Below are 21,150 nucleotides of genomic sequence, written 5' to 3'. Positions count from 1 at the left end.
AGGTTGGGTACTGATGTTGGGCAAAAGAGCTTGGCGCACATTCGGGGTTCCAATTAATTTTGAAGGTATTCAGTGGGGTTGAGGTCAGGGCTTTGTGCAGGACAACTTAGTTCTTCCATACCAACCTTGGTAAACCATGTCTTTATGGAGTTTGCTTTGTGCACAGGGGCATTGTCATGCTTGAACACATTTGGGCCCCTTAATTCTGGCGAAGGGAAATCTTAAAGCAACAGCATACAAAAGCATCCTGGGCAATTGCGTGCTTTCAATTTTGTGGCATAAGTTTGGTGAAGATCCACATATGGGTGTGATGTTCAGGTGTGCACATACTTTTGGTCACAGTGTAGCTGCACAGCATCTTTGCAATAATTTTGGTTAAAGTGTTTTACTGTTAAAAAGCACTCGTCATTTGTGTATCTGATGTCCATTTGCTTGTTATTAATCAATCATTCTTAACGGATTCCAGAGCAGCATTTTTTTTTTGCTTTTCCTTACTGAACTGACCTCCAACACATGTGGACTTTGAACCCTTCCCCATGAGCAAACTGCTGCTTTTTGGTTTTACTGGAGAAGTTTTTTTTATTATTTGGGGGGGGAGAGTGTTCCCATTTTATTAAACAAACAAATCAATAAACTACACATTCAATTGAATTGCATTCTCCATATTCTATTTCAGTAAAACCTTACAGTATATAAACCATTCTGTACCCAGTCATCAATATATACACAGGTAATCAATGTTTTCATAAGTGTGTTATGTTTTCATAAGTGTGCACCATAAAACAAGTGGTATCTTCACAAGTTTATTCACTCATCTTTGTAGAATCATTTCATGTGTTTAAATACACTACACAATTATAATTACAACAAGAAGCACTCCTTTCTAACAAAGACAACTTGCACATTATGTTTGTCTCTGTAAGAGATGGCTGTTCTAATGTCATTCAACATCATGGGGGGGACAGGTCTAAATATATACAGGTAATCAATCAGTTTAAGAAAAGATGTATCTGAATCGCAGTCATAGCTACATTCATTTTAATGCTTACTCAGGGAAAATGAAATATACTGAACAAGAAACTAATATATAAAAAAGTATTAAGCAAGGAATAATTTAAAAGCATTTTTAAACAAATACGTTCAGGCTTTAAGGCATAATCAGTAAACACAGTACACATATGAGTTGGGTATGTATGGTCAGATTTTAGCTGAAATTAAAAAAAAAAAAAAAAAACGCTATTGGAAAATAATTGTCCATGAGTAGGAACACACGTGGAAAATGGTGAGCATAAGCTACTATGCACAGCACGAATGTAAATTAAATTACAACAGCTGGGAAACACTACACTAAAATTAAAAAGGAGATTGCTCTAAAGACATGGTCCATCTGGTAAATTCATGAGTCCTTCAGACATGTTACCCAAAAGTCCTGCCAAATTTTCCATTACATACAAAAGGGGTCAAAACATTTCATCATAATGTTTTATTGGTTGACTTCAAACTGGTCACTTCAAATGAATTTATCATCACCATTTAAGTTAGTGGGGGGAAAAAAAATCACCAGTTTAGCTAATCAAGTCAAGGCTAATTCTGATTCATCTTGTGGAGGAATATCAAAACATAAAAGCTGGTGAAGCCAATCAATTATATAGTCGACAACAAGACTACCAGTGCATGTATGTGACCAAAAAAATTATACATAAACATTCACATCTAAATAACGGGGCACAATCCATATTTTAATTCCAAACCTTGCTGTTGCACCTTAGTTTCAGTTAAAATGCCACAAGCTTTTTTTAAAAAAAAAAAAATCATAGACTAGACTTTGGATGTATAATATCTCTACTTTTTATTTATCACAATGAGTTATATTGCTGAATAACTAAAGTAACAGCATTTCAACATTTACAAGACAAGCTTCTTCTGTATAACAGGCTTCTTTTTCTTTCCAATCCATCATTAAATCATCACCAAAGATTGATTAGAACTATTTTTCCCTTTAACGCTCCTTCCCATGGAGAAAACTGAGCATGTGGAAAAATTCTCAGCAGTGAGACAACTAGGGCCTACTGTTTTAAGTGCTGCAAATGTCACATAACAGGCTATAATATAAATGGATAATGGTAGTCTACTGGAGCCAATTCATTTGCACACACTAGAACTACAGTGGTGATTTTTTAAAGCAGAGTAAAGGAAATCTGTAACCCAATTACATCAAGCTAATTAACCCAAAAACTTTCAGAACTCTCCACGTGCATGATCAATGTAATGCTGATGCAAGTCTGTTTCCTGATTGAAAGAAATCCCACACTCGATGCACGTCAGGCTCTCTGTATCTCGAGAAGCAGCAGGTAAAGGAGCAGCTCCGAATTCTTTGTCACCCAAACACTCCTGGTGATGATCAATGAGATCTTTGATCTCGGCAAATGTTTTTGGACAAAGAGAGCAATGATAAGGCTCCTCACTTTTGTGGAGAGCCTGGTGCTCCTTGAGTCCATGTGGGGAAAGAAAGCTTTTGTTGCATTGGTGACATTTGTAATCTTCTGTAATCTGCAGGTTTGTAGCACTTGAAGGGGGTTTTGCTGGGGATACCAGGTTTGTGCTTGAGACGTGGAGTTTAGCTAGAGATCCCGACACTACAGAGCTGTTAAGCCTGTAACGGAGTTCAGTTGGGAGACGTCGCCGTACTTCATCATGCCAAATGAGATGCTGCTGTAGCTGAGATTGAGTCCAATAGCCACGACAGCATAGCGCACAACAGTGAGGGCGTGTCTTAGCGGTCTCTTTATGGGCATCCAATTGCTTCTCGCTAGGAAATGCTTTACCACATTTATGACATTTGAAGAGGCATTTTGTACTGGACTCTAAAGGCCTATGCTGTAATGGCTGCTCCTCCACTGCTTCTGGTTGAATTGGAAGCTTGAAACGACTATAATTTACACTGCAGGTCCTTTGATGGTTCTGTAGGGCTCTTTGTGATCTATAGCACTTCTCACACCACGAGCAAGGAAAGGGTTTTGCATCACCGTTCATGCTTGCTGGTGGTCGTCCTTTGGGCCGCCTGTGCTTCTGCCATTTGTGTGCACGAAGACCTCTTGCATTTATGAATTTCTTGTTACAGTGAAGGCAGTGGTATTTTATCTTTGGTTTGTCTCCGACAACAGTCAAGTTTCTACCTGTGGCTGAACTTGCAACTGATGTAATCGGTTGATCGGACACTTGTACACTAAGGGGGTGCTCACGTACCTGTTGCTGAGGTTCAATCTCAGGTTGCTTGGCATGATGGGAGGCAAAGTGGGCTGCTAAGAGAGCTCCACTACTGAAAGATACATCACAGTCTGGGCAGTCCAGGCTGCTCTTTGGAGAATTACCACTGAGGAGTCCTGTAAGTTTAAGATTTAGTTGTGGGTCAGGTTGGGCCACGATTGGTGGATGATATTTCTGGTGCCGACGGAGAACACACAGATAGAAAAATCCTTTCCCGCACAAGTTACATAAAAAAGGACCATTCTCCAGGTTTTTCCTTGACATTTTACTGCCCTTTAATATAAATCTGGCCAATTTCTTGTCTTTATGCCATCTCCGGTGTGTACCAAGGGCAGAATTTGTAGAAAATTTTCTCCCACATTCTGTACAATAAAACGGAGACCTGGCTGTGAGCACTTCAGGTTTGCTGGGGGACGCATCTGCACGTTCAGACTGTGACTCCATGGAACTGGGAGCTTTACAGTGAATTCTTTTATGAAAATTAAGTGCAGCTACAGCAGAAAAGCTTCTGTCACACTCATCACATTCATATTTCAAGTCAGACGTCAAGGATGGCGCTTTGAGTACATTTTCAGATGTGTCTTTCACATCTTCATGTGTCCGTGTCTGAAATGTTTTATCTTCTTTGGATGCGTTGAGATCATCCGGCTCTTCCTCTTGACACATTTCGACCTGTTCTCCTTTTGCTTTTAAGCAGTGTTTTTGATGAATTTCTAATGATGACTCACAAGCGAAAACTACATGGCAGGTTGGGCAGTGAGGTCCATCAGACTTGCTGGACAACTTTATTTTTTTAATTGGAAGGCCTGTTTCATAGCCATGGCTTCTCATGTGGAACTGGAGTGCCATAGCACGAGAAAAGTTTTTCCCACAGTTAGGACAACTATACATGCTATTTTCCAACTGTTTAACCTGATAGTCAAATGACTTTACTGGAGGTTGGGCAGCTTGGTTTTGGTGGACAAGCTTATGTTTAAGAAAGCAGCCTATAACACGATATGACTTATCGCAAACATCACACTTAAACAATCTTGATTTGATACGATCAGGCATCATGCGTGGTTTATTATTCTGACTGCTTATCATGGCTCTCTTATGACCTCGTTTCTTTCGCTTTGCATGCCCATTTTTAGTTTTAAGGTTGCGTCCTGAACTGCTAGCCTTATCATCAGCACACTGTGGATGATACTGCTTATGATGAAAGAAGGCTCCCATAGACCAGAATCCTTTCCCACATTGTTTACAATGATGAACTTTTGGACCCAAAAGTGTCTTACTTGGATTAAACGGCTCGGTCTTTCTGTCTTTGTCACTGTGAGAACTGGTGTTAAGAGGCTCCTTACCACTGCAAACTTTCTGATGGCTGTAAAGAGTACGACGGTTTAAATAGCTTTTGTCACACTTTAAGCATTCGTATGGTTTCTTCACTTTATTATGATGCTGCTGATGAGACTGCAGAGCAGAGAGGCGAGAAAAATGCATCCCACATACGTCACATTTGAAGCTGTTTTTCTGCAGATTTGCAAGCTGATACATAACAGACTTGTAGGGTTTTCTGTCTTCGTGTTTTCCTAGATGGACATGGTGAGAAGCCTTTGTGAAACTTTCATGGCCACAAATCTCACATTTCATTGAAACCTTCCTGCGGGGATTTACGATGTGAATTTTTCTCTGGTAACGTGCCTTTTTCCCCATTGCTCCTCTGTGCCATAACATGTGACAGCGCAAGGAACCGGCCTTATCAAATGTCCGATTACACTCTGAGCATTCGTGCTTCTCAGCCTCTTGTGAAGGACTTTGTTCCATCTTGGTGTTTCCTGATTCCTCAATGAAATTCTCACAGTCTACCTGGACAATGTTTACATCAATTTCTGGATCTACTGGCAGAGAAGAGAGCACAGTTTCTTTGCATGGGTTTAAATTCAAGTCTTTTTCCTCTTGGTCTGATTCACACACCAGCTCGAGATCAGGGTTTTGTTGGGAACCATGGTCACATCTCTGACCATTGGAATCTACTATGATGATAGGTTTGAAATCATCTTTTGGTTTATGATCTTCTGTGCCAAGTGTTCCATCATGCCTTAACTCTTTTACCAAAACGTTGGTTTGTACGATGTTTTGTGAATATGCTGTGGCACCACCAAAATGAGCAACCTTGTCTTGGTTATTCTGGAATGACACAATTGCTTGTTCAGCAGAAGACACTTCAGAACTCCCTTCCATAATGTCACCAAACACATCAGTGTGACAGAGCTGATGCGACTGCAATGCAGAAGCACGAGAAAATCGACGACCGCATTCTTGGCATTCGAAAGCCTTCTTCTGGAGCTGAAAGACTTGATGAAGGAAACTCTTGGCTGGCATCTCTTTACTGTGAACCAACCGCTGGTGTTTATTGTAGAATGTTAATGAAATAAAAACCTTGCCACATTCCTTACACTGAAGTGGCTGCTCGTTACCCTGGAACTGCTCTCGTCTTTTATGCCAACGCTGATGACATGCCATTGCCAAAGGACGGTCGAAAGTCTTTCCACATTCAGTGCAGTCAAAGGAACGCTTGACACGCCCCTTAACTGTAGTGCTTGAACAGTTAACAGAGAATCTCTGGTGTGTCCCAAGGCCGCACATAGTGCGAAAAGATTTTCCGCAGTCCAAGCACTCAAAAAGTTTTTTCGGCGATTCGTCTAACTGTTCAGAACTTGTGTCAGCGCTGTCTTCAGTTTTAACTGAAACCTCATCAGCTGGGTGTTTCTCCCCTTCACTGTTTCTGGACTTAAACAGCTTCTCCTCATGGCAACGGCGATGTGCATCAAGGGCTGATGCTCGAGAATAAGAGCGCCCACAGGTGGGGCACTGAAAGGACTTTTTCTTTAAATGGGCCAATTGATGGAAAACCGATTTTGAGGCCTGTTTGTGTGAACGCTGATGATTAAGGCATTGGCCTATTGAGGAGTACGTCTTACCACAGTCTTTACACTCAAAAACTTTCTGTTTTGCTAAACCCTCACCAGTCTCCAAAATCGATTCCTGTTTAATGATGTCGTTACGGTGTTTAAGCTGGTGAGTAAAAAACTCTCTTGAGTTTGAAAATTTGCAACCGCACAATGCGCAGCACAAGGTTCGATGACCTCCATCTGTGGAAACAAGCAGATTGTCCCACTGGGAGTCAGTGTCCAGACAGACTATTGGGCCATCATGGGTGTGCTCCCGGCGATGCTCCACGATGTTCCCAAAAGCCTCACTCTTTTCTTCACAGCATAATGGCCAATCCCCTAAAAACAAAAAAAGGAAAAATGTCACGTCAGGAAGAGTTCTGTTTCCAGAAGAAAGAGAAAACATTAAAAGTATTAGGAAGCACCTTGTTTACTGGAAGGAAAAACACCAGATGTACAGCAGATACAAATAGCTCAACAGACCAAACAGCAATTTTAAACACACACAAAAAAGAAATGATTAGCTTTAAGATTTAAGGACTAATGCACAGCAGACAGTGTATTGTTCTGCTTGTAACACAGCGATTTACCACAAATTACAATGTTGAATTTATTAATGCTTTATACTTAGATTTAATTTTGCGAAACGTCCGAGAGACTAGTTCGTTCCTGTACTTACCCATGTTATAGCTATTAATCATTTCCTCCCTGGCATACCTCTTTCTCTCTCAGACTGCTCTCAGCTTGTTATATTCTCAAGAAATCTAAACTCTTCTGAAGATTTTCCCGTGCTGGGAAACTGAGTGTTACAAAAGCACTTACAATACATGTTAAATAAATGTCTGCGAAAATAAAATAAAATAAGTCACTACATCAACAATTATACCTTTAACTTTGTTATACATGTCTCTTTAAATCCATTTATTAGTAGTGTTAGATTATGCGTCTTGTATACGTCTGTCATACAAGTTCCTGTGTACGGGCTGTTACTATACTGCAGCACCAGTAACGCATTAGAAGGATCACATTAACTAGACATGTAATGATTCAACCAATTCATGACTCGATTCACGATTTGATTTTCCCATGATATATCGAAAAAAAATTAAACAAATTTTATTACAAAAAAAGCAACAATTATTTTTCATTTCTTTATCAACTTAAATTTTCCTTTTGTTAAATTAAAAAAAAATTTCTTAATAACCAACAATAATTATTTACACACATCTGTAAAGGCTGAAGTAAAATATAATACCCTATTAACTAAAATTTCATTTTATTCAAAATAAAGTTAATAACAAATAAGCCTTTTCTTAATAAACACATGAAAATTTCTACTACCTCCATTTGCTTCTCTTTTCTTTCAGCAGTCTGTAAAAAGAGAACTCCCGATTTCTTGTTAAATTCATGTCAATCGCAGAAATCTTTTTCCCAACAGATCTGTTTGTTTTTTCTCATAGCATTAGGGCTGTGTTACTTCCACCTACAGTGAAGTCACGTACATTCCTGCTATTGTAGATTATTGCACGCTCTACTGTCCAAACAATACAATTACAGAGAGGAAAAACAGATTACGCAGCCTGATAGTAGTCATGATTCTTTTTTTTCTTTATTTATTCAAATCGTCATACATTTGTATCGGGATTTATCATCAAACTATATCATGATGTGTCATTTTAACTAATCGTTCATGTTCCAGCCAGGACTACTTTCATATTCTTGGGTTTCAGTCGTGACGTTTCTTAGCGATTTCACTTCTGGTAAAACAGCTGGTGGTCAAGCAAACCAAAATGGCTGCTGTAGTGCAAACAACTAGCGATGACTTATCAGAGTATGCTCATAATCTAGAAGCCACTGCTCACTTTAGATATATTCAGAAGATTGCTATGTGCAATAGAATCGACCCCTACAGTCTGGGAAAGAAGGATTTGTCATATGATCTCGAAAACTATCCTTCAGTCGAGTTCCCTGACATCTCAAACTATCTGGTGTTGCAGAAGTCCTTCTACACCACAAAACAGATGAAAGCATGGAAGAGTATGGAGGCTTACAACCTTTTTGTATGTGGCTGGGTAAAGGACCTCGGTATCAAGTCGCTGCCGAATGAATCCTGTATTGTTTTTGCCCGTGTAAGTATTTTTTTTTAAAGCTTTTCATTCGTGCCTTTACAACGAAGCACTGCAAGTTGAAGTGTAAACAAACAACAGTTTGCTTGATTCTCATTTGTGTTGGCTCTTATCTCTCAGGTAAATCATTCACAAAGATCATCAGAAACCCCTTTAAAGACCTGGATCTTAGTTAAACAAGACGGAGAAGTGATCACGGCGCGTTGTAACTGTATGGCAGGGTAAGAATTTTGTCACGACCTTCATGCATATGGACTTTATGAGGAGTGAGGAGTAAACAAAGAAACAGCTGGGGACTTTAGCTCTTTGCAACTAAAAAAAAAGTACTGTAAAATAACGACACGTAGCAAGAAAAGTACTTGGAAAACACTTAGGACATAGCTGAGAGGGATATACAAACCTTTCATGATCACTGCAAACTCAAACATGCTTCGACTCGGCTCCCTTCAATTTCAGTGAGAGGTTCAAAAGCCACCTTTCTCAACGTCTTTTGGTGAAAATCCTGTGTTTTCACCCTTTTTTTATTAGGTCATGGGGAACCCTGAAGAAACTTACCAGTTTGATCAATTCGAACAACCTAAAACACAAGCGTAAGGCATTTTTCATGCAAGCAATGCACCTTCCTCATACAAACGCTTTGTCAACTGAGCTTTGGTAGACCACCAGCTAAAGTTTTGAATAACTAATGAGACGGATGTGACATCACGTGAAACCCAAGAATAATCGCACGGCTGGGAAAGCAACATACATCTTCTGACCAATCAGATTATTCAACCACGCTATGGTACAAAGCAAAAATGCTTCCAAAACATCTTTAGATGAAACAAAATATTTCAAAAGAGTTGCATTTAATTCATGATTTGCTGAAAATCAATTAGTTTTGCTACTTTTTCCCCATCCCATATGATATACCTCCGTAATGCCGCAAGTTTTAATTTCCACCTTTTCGCTCTACGTTGTATATTTCTTACAATATGCACTTTGTTATACTATGATCAGCTTGCTGAGAAACAAACCTATCCAATTAGGGCATAGAGGGGCATTAGGCTCTGTGGGGTGTTCAGCCTCACTACACTGAAAATGCATGGAATTTATCAGCAGCATGTCAGACATTACTGCAGATTACAACTAACTAACTAACTAACTAACTAACTAACTAACTAACTAATTTCATCAGATTAAAAAAATATATATAATCAGATGTTAGAAATTGAGACAGATAATGCGCAATAATTACAGTTATGAAAAATACTACAAAATCTAAATTATATAGCTAAATCCTTGACGTGCAAGTGACAAAGCAAAACAGAAACCTGGATGTCGGCCATGTTGGTGGAGATACAAATGCGGAGTCAAGTGACATTTCATACAAAACAGTCACGGGTGTGCAACTCTCTTTGTTTTTTCCACTGCTTTAAGTGTTCTTTTAGCCATGTCATATCTTTGTGCTGTAAATGCTTGTGGTCACAACAGTACTTGTGACCGTGGCACGTTTCGGTTTTTTCGAATTCCGTCCGTGATTCGGAAAGAGGGCGAGGAAACTCTGAGGCTTAGTACGGAGAGGAGACGAGCACGGCTGAACATCAGCAGGGCTGATCTAACAGAGGCTCAAACCAAAACAGCTTGTGTTTGCAGTAATCATTTCATCTCAGGTGAGATTCAAAAGCTTTCTCGATAATATCATGGAAGAATTCTGTGTTGCTAGAATTTTACTATAAAATGAGCAATCTCTTGTCATGGTTCACTCGGTCGTTGGTATAATTTTAACACGTGTATGACCATTTCGCTTCTAGGAGCACCAGCAAAATTATATGATAGAAACAATCCAGACTGGGCACCCACTCAGAAAACGGGTTATGTTTCGTCCAAGGTCAGACTTAATTCTTTGGCAGCCAAACCAGATAGAACACGATATCTGGGTACTTAATGGTCGGTAGAGGCATCTTATCTTCAGAAAAGTCTGACTTTTTTAAATAATATGTGAGTCAAAACCACACATATCCATCTTCTCTTTGTATCGAATCTTCTCTCGATTGTTCAAATCGTGGTAATACTGAGAAAATTCAGCATTGTTTACAGACAGCTTTCAGCGGCTGCTGTCCTAGTTGCTTTGCATATCCACCATCACGGCGGATGCTCATTATGTAGCACATTTTGATCACATTGTTGCAAGTCATCTATTATATTTAAATATTAACCTATTAAAAAACTATCCTTAAAACGTTCAGTGTTAAAGGCGCTCAGATGATGCTTTATACGTAGCAAGGGAGCTATGTGAAGGATGGTCACAATTTTACTTAAAAAAAAAAACAAAACTCAGGAGCCAGTCAGAATGTGTAATAACTGAACACAGTTATTCCTTAAAATGAAACAGAAACAGGGCGGCACGGTGGTGTAGTGGTTAGTGCTGTCGCCTCACAGCAAGAAGGTCCGGGTTCGAGCCCCGTGGCCGGCGAGGGCCTTTCTGTGCGGAGTTTGCATGTTCTCCCCGTGTCCGCGTGGGTTTCCTCTGGGTGCTCCGGTTTCCCCCACAGTCCAAAGACATGCAGGTTAGGTTAACTGATGACTCTAAATTGACCGTAGGTGTGAATGGTTGTCTGTGTCTATGCCCATGTTTACATTAGACCGTATCAGCGGATCATCAGATTAACGTTTTTAAAACGATTAGTGTGCACACAGCAACACCAATACACGATTTGCGTGCACACAGCAACACCAATACACGGATACACTCGGCTCCGCAGGCATCCTGCGCTCCAAATCACTCCGCCCTGAACAGCGAGTGCCCTCTGGAGGGTGTGCACTCCGGCCTTGCGCAGCTCACAGAGCACGCAAGTGAAGTGCACAAGCTGTGATTTGGGACTGAGCCGCTGTGTGTGTGATCCCAGCGCATATCACTTACCACTTGCAAGTGGAAGGATGGCAAGCCTAAAGACAATCATAACTACACAATGGGCAGTATTTGCATCAGTATTTTCATACCTTTATACTCTTTAATGAAAGGTGATACAAGGCGGAAGTCCGCGCCGTTTTTTCAGCAGTCGCGTCACATGACCAACGCCAGCGAATCAGGAAGGTGGATGTCACAGTGACGTTGTCCAATGACGACGCCAGCTAGAGCTCAGCACAGCGTATCTGCGTATCTCAATGTTTACACAGCACCGGAGCTGACACGATCTGGATTGAATACGTGGACCCTGGCGGATTCCCGTTTCCCGGCGTTTCCAGGCGGTTTAATGTAAACGGACAGTGCATCCGCGAAGAAAACGAGACAGATACGGTCTAATGTAAACTTGGCCTATGTGTCAGCCCTGTGATGACCTGGCGACTTGTCCAGGGTGTACCCCGCCTTTCGCCCGTAGTCAGCTGGGATAGGCTCCAGCTTGCCTGCGACCCTGTAGAACAGGATAAAGCAGCTACAGATAATGAGATGAGATGAAACAGAAACTGAATGCTGGATTATTACTGCCTCACACCTATGTGGAATAGTCTCTACTGTTAAAAAAAAAATGTTGGCTTGTTGGAAAACTGTTGCACTTTTATTATTGCATTTGATGTCAGGTAATTTGTAATTATGCCTCTGTTTGTTTTTTTACACTGTTAAAAAAGTTACATTCTTTATACCATGTGTGTGTGTGAGATATAAAAAGTGGCCTAATGCCCCCCTCCCTTCGCCCTGTGTGTGCGCGCGTGTGTGTGTGTGTGTGAGAGAGAGAGAGACAGACAAAGTATAGGCTTCTATAGCAGACCTGGGCATTTTACGGCCCGCGGGCCGCATCCGGCCCTTTGGTTCATTCTAACCAGCCCACGCAAGTTTAATTAGAAATTACAAAAACATATTTTCTAATTTTACCTCATGCATGGACTGAATGTGCATGGCTTTTATTTTGAAGTTGTGTTCAACAAAAACGCAACACACGCGACATGAACATGACATGAAATCCCACGAAACCTAATCCCGCGATAACTACTTCCGTAATTTGTCCAGACCAACCACGAACTTGTATGTCATCCTTCAAACAGTCCAGCCAATCACATAGTGTGACGTCACCAGCAGGCGCCGGAGCCCGAGCCGATCTGTAGCTCTGATACCTACACCGAATCGACACGGCATCATTATTATAATATGATGTATCTTGCTTGATATGTGGAGTAGAAAGACAATATTGTAATGTCTTTATTGTATTTTGGGGTGAATGTGACTGAAAAAAAAAAAAAGGTACAAACGTTCACATTTTGTTAACCATTGTTTTAGGAAATTTGATTGAATAAATGACTTTTTTTGTAAGGCAACCTCCTTTTTTCCATACTCTTACCAGTCTTAGCAGCTTGTAAAAACAATGTTATTTACTGCTTTATATAAAGAAATACAATTAATATTATGCAGAATTTAGTTCAGCCTTTTGGTCCGGCCCTCCACAAAAGTTTCTGTTTCTCATGTGGCGCCATGGAAAAAATAATTGCCCACCCCTGTTCTATGGACCCTTTTCACGTGACGTCACGACAAACGCGGCCGCCATTTTGGACATGTACTTACAGTAGTCTACCACAGCCAACAACGAGGAACGACGGCGAAGCATCAAAAGGAATATAGCCATCAAAGAAAGTTTTTACTTTCAGCAAGACTTCCATCATGCCATTATATTGTTGTGCACCTGGATGTAGTAACCATCAACACACAAGGCAAGATTTATCATTTTATCGGATCCCGACAGATGCTGACTGACGGAGAAGATGGATGGTCTCTAAAATATTGGCAAAATAATGTTTATTGACATAGCAATCGTGTGTAACGGGAAGCATTTGCATATCCGAAGTGTTGTGTTTACATCAAAGATAAAATAAACCGATATAACAACGACTGCTGCTGCCAGGTTGGGGACACAAACTAGTAGAAAGGAAGTGTGCCAACAGACTTCCTTTGTGGTCAATTCTGCTTTAAGATAAGATGCATTTAATTATTCGTCTGCTGTGGGTTTGGAATCGGTAGCCTGACCGATTCGTTCATGTTTGTGGTGCCATTTGTTTGTTGACACGTGTTGAAATGGAAGATTGGTTGTTGACATGATTTCCAGTGATGCTTTGGTGCTGCTGTGGATCAGATGTGTTGAGTAGCCTGACTGTTTTTTTTTTTCTTGCGTGTGGTATCATTGTTGACGCGAGGTTGTTTTTTGAACATGCCAATGCGGACACGATTTCCCCTGATGAGTTATGACTTCAGACACGATGTGTGTGTGGAGTCCGCGTGATATGTGCATAAGATAGGCTTCTCATATGTTTGGAGATCCGCGCTCTGAGACAAGCGCAAGCACCCCCCCCAAGGAACCCCCCGAAAATATCGGCATAGTTCGAACACTGGGTTGGAGAAAGTAATGGCAAATAGTGAGTGCACAAACCATAGAAGGTAAACTGTACACAGCGCCAGGGCAGTGTGATGGTATGTCTACTTTTAGATTGTGTTAGCTTATCAATGAACACACTCGTCACTCGACGAGTTTCACGTCTTTACGACGGATACTTAAATGTGTGTTAGGTATTATTGTTGCAGTCTAAGCAGTCATTGTAGCAGCTAGATGAGCGAGAACCGAAAGGGTCTGTGCCATAAACCGTTATTTCTTCATGTCCAAAATGGCGGTCGCGTTTACGAAGGTCACGTGAGTGAAAAGGGTCTATAGGAAGGGAAAGTGAAACACAGCGATCCTAGTGGTAGCGTTCCTAAGCCGAGAGCCATACTATTAAAAATCCCATAGACATGATTTTTTTTTTAAATCCCACGAAGTTATGACGTGGAACTTATACAACCCCAAAAAATATGTTGTATATGTTGGGATTATCTACTAACTGTGAAAGTATCAGGTGAAATTTCGCTGTCTTTTAAAAGATCGAAATTGCGCCTAACCTGTCAGAAACGGACTACAACCAAACTGTCTAGTCAGAGTCGCTCATATTACGTCAGCAGTAGGCTTAGCTATCCCACGACCGGGAAGATCTGTGTATTTTGATCATACCATGTTTTGCGCCAGACTGCAACCACCAGCAGTTGACTACATGCCCTGATCTGTAATGGTTATCCCCACGAGGGATGCATTTCTTATTGGTACAGAAATACTCCGCCAACCACGCTATACAAATCGGCATGTTGATGTAGGCTACTCGCCGGCCACTACCTGCTACAGATTTGGAAAGGCGCTAGACTTGCGGTGACGTCACATACACGACGTCGGGTCCGTGTAGTCTTTGATCAGCTTATTAAAAAAAAACATTCAAAACAATTCAAATCGGTGGAAAAAATAAAGTATGATCACCAGGATCGATAGAGCTGCCCGACATGCACAACATATGAAGCCATTGTCTTAACTTTGAAGTGTAACCCGAAATGTAATTTTTTTGAAAAGATATTCATTTTGCCATAGAGGTTGGAACGCATCCAGTAGGGGGCGATGAGATTACTTTCCCTACCTATATGGGGTCGATGTAGGTAGGTTAAAGTGCATATCACGGGTAAATTCAGGAGCAAGATCAATGTAATTCTCCTATTTTATATTAAACTTTGGTCAAATATCTATAACATTCCGCATTCTCTGCAATTTTTTTACCTTGCACAACACCAGAAAAATTCAGTTGAAATCCGAGCCATTTGAGGCGAATTGGTCCGCCTCTGAAAAAACTTGGCATTTGAATTTCCCGGCAAACACTGATTTTCGTGACGTCATCTGTGGGACGCCTCCCTCTGAATCCTATGAGAAAACGACCTGATTGTTTTCTGCAAATTTCTTCAACATTATCGCGTAATTATTAAAATGGTTAACAGATGTATCGTATGAGGGTGTAGCGACACCAATCTTGATGGGATTAGTACTCGTCGTTTCCCAAAAGACTGGACAATGAGAGAGAAATGGGAGCGCTTAGTCTACACAGGCTGTGCACTGAAACCGTGCAAAGCTCGCGTAGCCTGCTGGTGCTTCCGCAGGTGACGTCACGAATCTGGCTCCAGACTCCCTTGGGATTTTTCCAGACGCGCTTTATTATTTATTTTTTTCTGCTGTAGACAGATGACCTTGTGCAAAATTACCCTTCTGGATGAGTGTGTAAAGGGACATACTCTGGGTGGCACGGTGGTGTAGTGGTTAGCACAGTTGCCTCACAGCAAGAAGGTTCTGGGTTCGAACCCAGCGGCCGGCGAGGGCCTTTCTGCGCGGAGTTTGCATGTTGTCTGCGTGGGTTTCCTCCGGGTGCTCCGGTTTCCCCCCAGAGTCCAAAGACATGCAGTTAGGTTAATATGGGACGGCCTTGGGCTGAGGTGCCCTTGAGCGAGGCACCTAACTCCCAACTGCTCCCCAGGTACTGTTAGCATGTAGAGATGAAAGTGGAGCAAAGAAAAAAAAATCTTGAACTTTTGAAAGTCAAACTAAGATGGGGGGCAATGTCCCCTGAAAAAATTTTAATAACATAACACGCAAAACCCTGCATTCTAGTGCATTTTAGTACTTATTTTCACTAAAACAAGTTATAACTTTTAAGCCTTTTTCTTTCATGTACATTAATGATTAACATGTCAAAAATATCACATTTAATTCCCCTAGTGAATGAGTAATTTTCAGGAGTGCATTTAGAAAACGTGGTGATTTTCCTGCCTACACAGTTAATTATTTTGAAAAAAATCAGACGAAGGTAAACTCAGCAAAATCTCAAAAGAGTACTGTTAAAAAGTAAAGGTCTGTTAGAGTTTCTAAAGCTTTCAGGTTTCAATGTTGGGGACACTGAGCCTCGTTTATCCATCTTTTAGTAGAGTTGTGCGTTTGCATAAGCTAAAGTGAACTAAAAATTTCCAATTCAGATTTATGCAAGTTGAAGCCAATTGTTTACATCATATCATCTCTAACCGCTTTATCCTGTTCTACAGGGTCGCAGACAAGCTGGAGTCTATCCCAGCTGACTATGGGCGAGAGGCGGGGTACACCCTGGACAAGTCGCCAGGTCATCACAGGACTGACACATAGACACAGACAACCATTCACACTCACATTCACACCTACGGTCAATTTAGAGTCACCAGTTAACCTAACCTGCATGTCTTTGGACTGTGGGGGAACCGGAGCACCCGGAGGAAACCCATGCGGACACGGGGAGAACATGCAAACTCCGCACAGAAAGGCCCTCGTCAGCCACAGGGCTCGAACCCGGACCTTCTTGCTGTGAGGCGACAGCGCTAACCACTACACCACCGTGCCGCCACATTGGTTCATATTGTCTGTAAATTTAAACACACCAGTGAATACTAAATTTCTCATGTAAATCAGGGGCGTAGGGCGTGTGTGTGTGTATGTCACACACTGACTGGCAGCCTGAGTACATTATGTAACAAAAAATAAATTACCATTGCTAGTTTTAGGCAGCTTAAAAACCAGCTCTTCCATTATTGCTGTTTCTTCCACGTTTTCTTGATGCTGTGTTCTAGAAACAGCACTAAAACTTAGCTTCGAAGCCACAAAATGCAACTTTCATGGAAAAAATATATAATAAATTGCTTACCTCTCTTCACGTCGAAAGGAGGAGGAAAGTTTTGCTTGTTTTGACATGGCGAATTATTAACACGAGGAAATACTCGTGATTCGCAACTAAAAAAACACTGCAGCTACACTGGCAGCTTGAACATGCTTTCTAGTGCGATTGTGTTGCACTTGCGCAGAACGGTGTCAGTCCTGCGTGCCTTAGCACGTGCACCTGAAGGCACGCGCGCCGTTAACAAAGAACACCTGTCTTTAAATCAATGAACTACGTTTAGGCTATTTAAGGACTGCGCCCATGCAAGGACAATACGAAGTCTAGGAACATGAAAAATCCAAAAAATAAATTTCACCATTCGGGAAACCAGAGATTTTCAAGAGTTTTGTCAAATATCCGGATAAATCCGGAAGACTTTCATCTATATAGCATGGCTGCCTACTGTTCTGGGTATGTGCACATTGTGTGTGGATGTGTGTGTTCACTGCTTCAGATGGGTTAAATGCAGAGAGGAAATTTCACAAGTGTGTGATGAATAAAGGTGTGCTTTCTTTTTTTATTTATACTTTCATATAAAAAAAATAAATAAATTACACGAAACTGGTCCAGACTAAGCACTTTAAGCCAACAGGAATCAGGGCCGTACCCAAGGGCCCAACAGTTGCCCCTTTTCCACCAAATCAGTTCCAGGGCTGGTTCGGGGCCAGTGCTTAGTTTGGAACCAGGTTTTCTGTTTCCACTGACAAAGAACTGGCTCTGGGGCCAGAAAAACCGGTTCCAGGCTAGCAACAGCTCTTTGCTGGGCCAGAGGAAAGAACTGCTTACATCAGCAGGGGGGCAGAGTTGTTAAGACCAACAACAATAGCAAGACCGCGAGAGGTCGCCATTTTTAAATAAGCGACGAGATATCATGGATGCAGTAAAGCAGCAGTCATCCATTATCATTGTTGTTGTTGCTGCTGCTTCTTCTTCTTCGTGTTGTTGCTTCGATGTTCGCGCCAAGGTTTATGCAAACGCAGCGACGTAACTGATGTATACAGTGACGTAATGACGTGGCTCCCCTTAGCACCCCGAGCTATGGAAAAGCAAACTGGTTCTCAGCTGGCTCGCAAGTACCCCTTTTCCACCAAATCAGTTCCAGGGCTGGTTTGGGGCCAGTGCTGGTTCACAACTCGTTCAACTTGCGAGCCAGCTGAGAACCAGTTTGCTTTTCCATAGCTCGGGGTGCTAAGGGGAGCCACGTCATTACGTCGCTGTATACGTCAGTTACGTCGCAGCATTTGCATAAACCTTGGCGCGAACATCGAAGCAACAACAACACGGAGAAGAAGCAGCAACAACAACAACAATAATAATGGATGACTTTGCGTTTGTACAGCTGCTGCTTCTCGTCGCTTAAAAATGGCGACCTTTCGCGGTCTTGCTATTGTTGTCAGTCTTAACAACTCTTTCCTCTGGCCCAGCAAAGAGTTGGTGCTAGCCTGGAACCGGTTTTTCTGGCCCCAGAGCCAGTTCTTTTTCTTACCCCTTTTCCACCAAATCAGTTCCAGGGCTGGTTTGGGGCCAGTGCTGGTTCACAACTCGTTCAACCTGTGAGCCAGCTGAGAACCAGTTTGCTTTTCCATAGCTCACGGTGCTAAGGGGAGCCACATCATTACGTCACTGTATACGTCAGTTACGTCGCTACGTTTGCATAAACCTTGGCGCGAATATCGAAGCAAAAACAACACGGAAGAAGCAACAGCAGCAGCAACAACAATAATGGATGACTTCGCGTTTGTACAGCTGCTGCTTCTCGTCGCTTATTTAAAAATGGCGACCTTTCGCGGTCTTGCTATTGTTGTCAGTCTTAACAACTCCGCCCCTCGCTGACGTAAGCAGTTCTTTCCTCTGGCCCAGCAAAGAGTTGGTGCTAGCCTGGAACCGGTTTTTCTGGCCCCAGAGCCAGTTCTTTTTCTTACCCCTTTTCCACCAAATCAGTTCCAGGGCTGGTTTGGGGCCAGTGCTGGTTCACAACTCGTTCAACCTGTGAGCCAGCTGAGAACCAGTTTGCTTTTCCATAGCTCACGGTGCTAAGGGGAGCCACATCATTACGTCACTGTATACGTCAATTATGTCGCTACGTTTGCATAAACCTTTGCGCGAATATCGAAGCAAAAGCAACACGGAAGAAGCAACAGCAGCAGCAACAACAATAATAATGGATGACTTCGCGTTTGTACAGCTGCTGCTTCTCGTCGCTTATTTAAAAATGGCGACCTTTCGCGGTCTTGCTATTGTTGTCAGTCTTAACAACTCCGCCCCCCGCTGACGTAAGCAGTTCTTTCCTCTGGCCCAGCAAAGAGTTGGTGCTAGCCTGGAACCGGTTTTTCTGGCCCCAGAGCCAGTTCTTTTTCTTACCCCTTTTCCACCAAATCAGTTCCAGGGCTGGTTTGGGGCCAGTGCTGGTTCACAACTTGTTCAACCTGTGAGCCAGCTGAGAACCAGTTTGCTTTTCCATAGCTCACGGTGCTAAGGGGAGCCACATCATTACGTCACTGTATAAGTCAGTTACGTCGCTACGTTTGCATAAACCTTTGCGCGAATATCGAAGCAAAAGCAACACGGAAGAAGCAACAGCAGCAGCAACAACAATAATAATGGATGACTTCGCGTTTGTACAGCTGCTGCTTCTCGTCGCTTATTTAAAAATGGCGACCTTTCGCGGTCTTGCTATTGTTGTCAGTCTTAACAACTCCGCCCCCCGCTGACGTAAGCAGTTCTTTCCTCTGGCCCAGCAAAGAGTTGGTGCTAGCCTGGAACCGGTTTTTCTGGCCCCAGAGCCAGTTCTTTTTCTTACCCCTTTTCCACCAAATCAGTTCCAGGGCTGGTTTGGGGCCAGTGCTGGTTCACAACTTGTTCAACCTGTGAGCCAGCTGAGAACCAGTTTGCTTTTCCATAGCTCACGGTGCTAAGGGGAGCCACATCATTACGTCACTGTATAAGTCAGTTACGTCGCTACGTTTGCATAAACCTTGGCGTGAATATCGAAGCAAAAGCAACACGGAAGAAGCAACAGCAGCAGCAACAACAATAATAATAATGGATGACTTCGCGTTTGTACAGCTGCTGCTTCTCGTCGCTTATTTAAAAAAGGCGACCTTTCGCGGTCTTGCTATTGTTGTCGGTCTTAACAACTCCGCCCCCCGCTGACATAAGCGGTTCTTTCCTCTGGCCCAGCAGAGAGTTGGTGCTAGCCTGGAACCGGTTTTTCTGGCCCCAGAGCCAGTTCTTTGTCAGTGGAAACAGAAAACCCGGTTCCAAACTAAGCACTGGCCCCGAACCAGCCCTGGAACTGCTTTGGTGGAAAAGGGGTAAGTACGGCTTGATTCCTCCCCAGACTACAAAGCTTCGAGTCACCCCCCCACCACATACAGTACATAAAACTACACTTCCCATATTGCACTGCGGTACATCCAGAGAGGTCACATAACCCACGTGACCAATACATTTGAGTTAAATGCCAGATATTCGCCATGAAACGTGAACACATCTCACTGCCGCGCCTTGACTTTGTGTTCATATCCCAATTCTTTTAATAAATAAATAACACCAAAATGCCTGTGTTACATTATTTAAGCCCTGTAGTGTGTCGGATCAGTGTATTGAGTGGAGATGGTGTCAGGAATGAGCGGATTAGAGAAATGGGTTTGGTGCCCAGAGCAGGTCAGAGAGGAGCGCGCGCGGTGTTCCGGTGGCCCTCCGGCTGCATTGTTGTTGGGACTCGGTGAGAAGAGCAGCCACTTACTCTCAGCCTCAGTGCGTTCATCGCTGCCCGAGAAATGCGCCCCTCTGCCGGCCTGCTCTTCCCAGTTTTCCTCGTCCACATGAACAGTCAGGTACTCACTTTCCTCCAGCGGCTCTTCTTTTATCCGTATCTGAAGAGGAGCCGCAGCCTGCGCGTGCTCTCGGGCCTCCGGTTCCGGACTCCTGGCGCTTAAAGCGCGTCCCGCACTGCTGCTGCTTTCTGCACTCGAGTCTTTCTCGCAGCTCAGAGAGTCTGCGCTTTCTTCCACACAGGAGTCTTTTTCATTTTCCGACGACACTTTCTCGAGGTTTATTCGCCGCTTGGTTTGTTTCTTCGAGTAAACAGCAGCCATGTTGGTCAGGGAGCGCTCGCGCTCTGTCTCACGGAAGCACGTCGCGCATTTCGCGGGAAAGGAGCCTATTATCACAACCGGGAGGAGGAGCACGACGGCAGACAGCCCGGACTGCTTTCTCCACCGCTATTCCGTCCAATTTGCACCAGGATTGAACTCGTTCAGTTCAATGCAATAGAG

At 42.7% G+C, this 21,150-nt stretch overlaps 1 protein-coding gene across 2 annotated transcripts; it reads right to left on the bottom strand.

Annotated features, from left to right (window-relative positions):
• Positions 1-787: 787 nt before the first annotated feature.
• On the bottom strand, positions 788-21,020 carry si:ch211-261d7.6 (zinc finger protein 850). Of its 2 annotated transcripts, none has more exons than XM_060921297.1 (2): positions 20,619-21,020; positions 788-6,539 (listed from the first exon to the last, which is right to left on the bottom strand). In XM_060921297.1, the coding sequence occupies exons 1-2, from the start codon at positions 20,968-20,970 to the stop codon at positions 2,239-2,241; spliced, it is 4,653 nt and encodes a 1,550-aa protein (XP_060777280.1). In that variant the 5' UTR covers positions 20,971-21,020; the 3' UTR covers positions 788-2,238. The 2 variants fall into 2 exon arrangements, with proteins under 2 accessions (XP_060777280.1, XP_060777281.1); XM_060921298.1 differs by having other exon boundaries at positions 20,718-21,020.
• Between the last annotated feature and the right edge of the window lie 130 nt (positions 21,021-21,150).

The sequence above is a fragment of the Neoarius graeffei genome, chromosome 5, assembly GCF_027579695.1.
Source record: "Neoarius graeffei isolate fNeoGra1 chromosome 5, fNeoGra1.pri, whole genome shotgun sequence".
Classification (NCBI taxonomy): Eukaryota; Metazoa; Chordata; class Actinopteri; order Siluriformes; family Ariidae; genus Neoarius; species Neoarius graeffei.
This window is presented reverse-complemented; position numbering and strand designations above follow the sequence as displayed.

Excerpts from the sequence above, each read along its gene's own strand:
- si:ch211-261d7.6 (XM_060921297.1), bottom strand. The coding sequence starts at position 20,970 with ATGGCTGCTGTTTACTCGAAGAAACAAACCAAGCGGCGAATAAACCTC. Across the intron at positions 6,540-20,618 it reads TGAACGCACTGAGGCTGAGA|GGGATTGGCCATTATGCTGT; the intron begins GTAAGTGGCTGC and ends TTTTGTTTTTAG.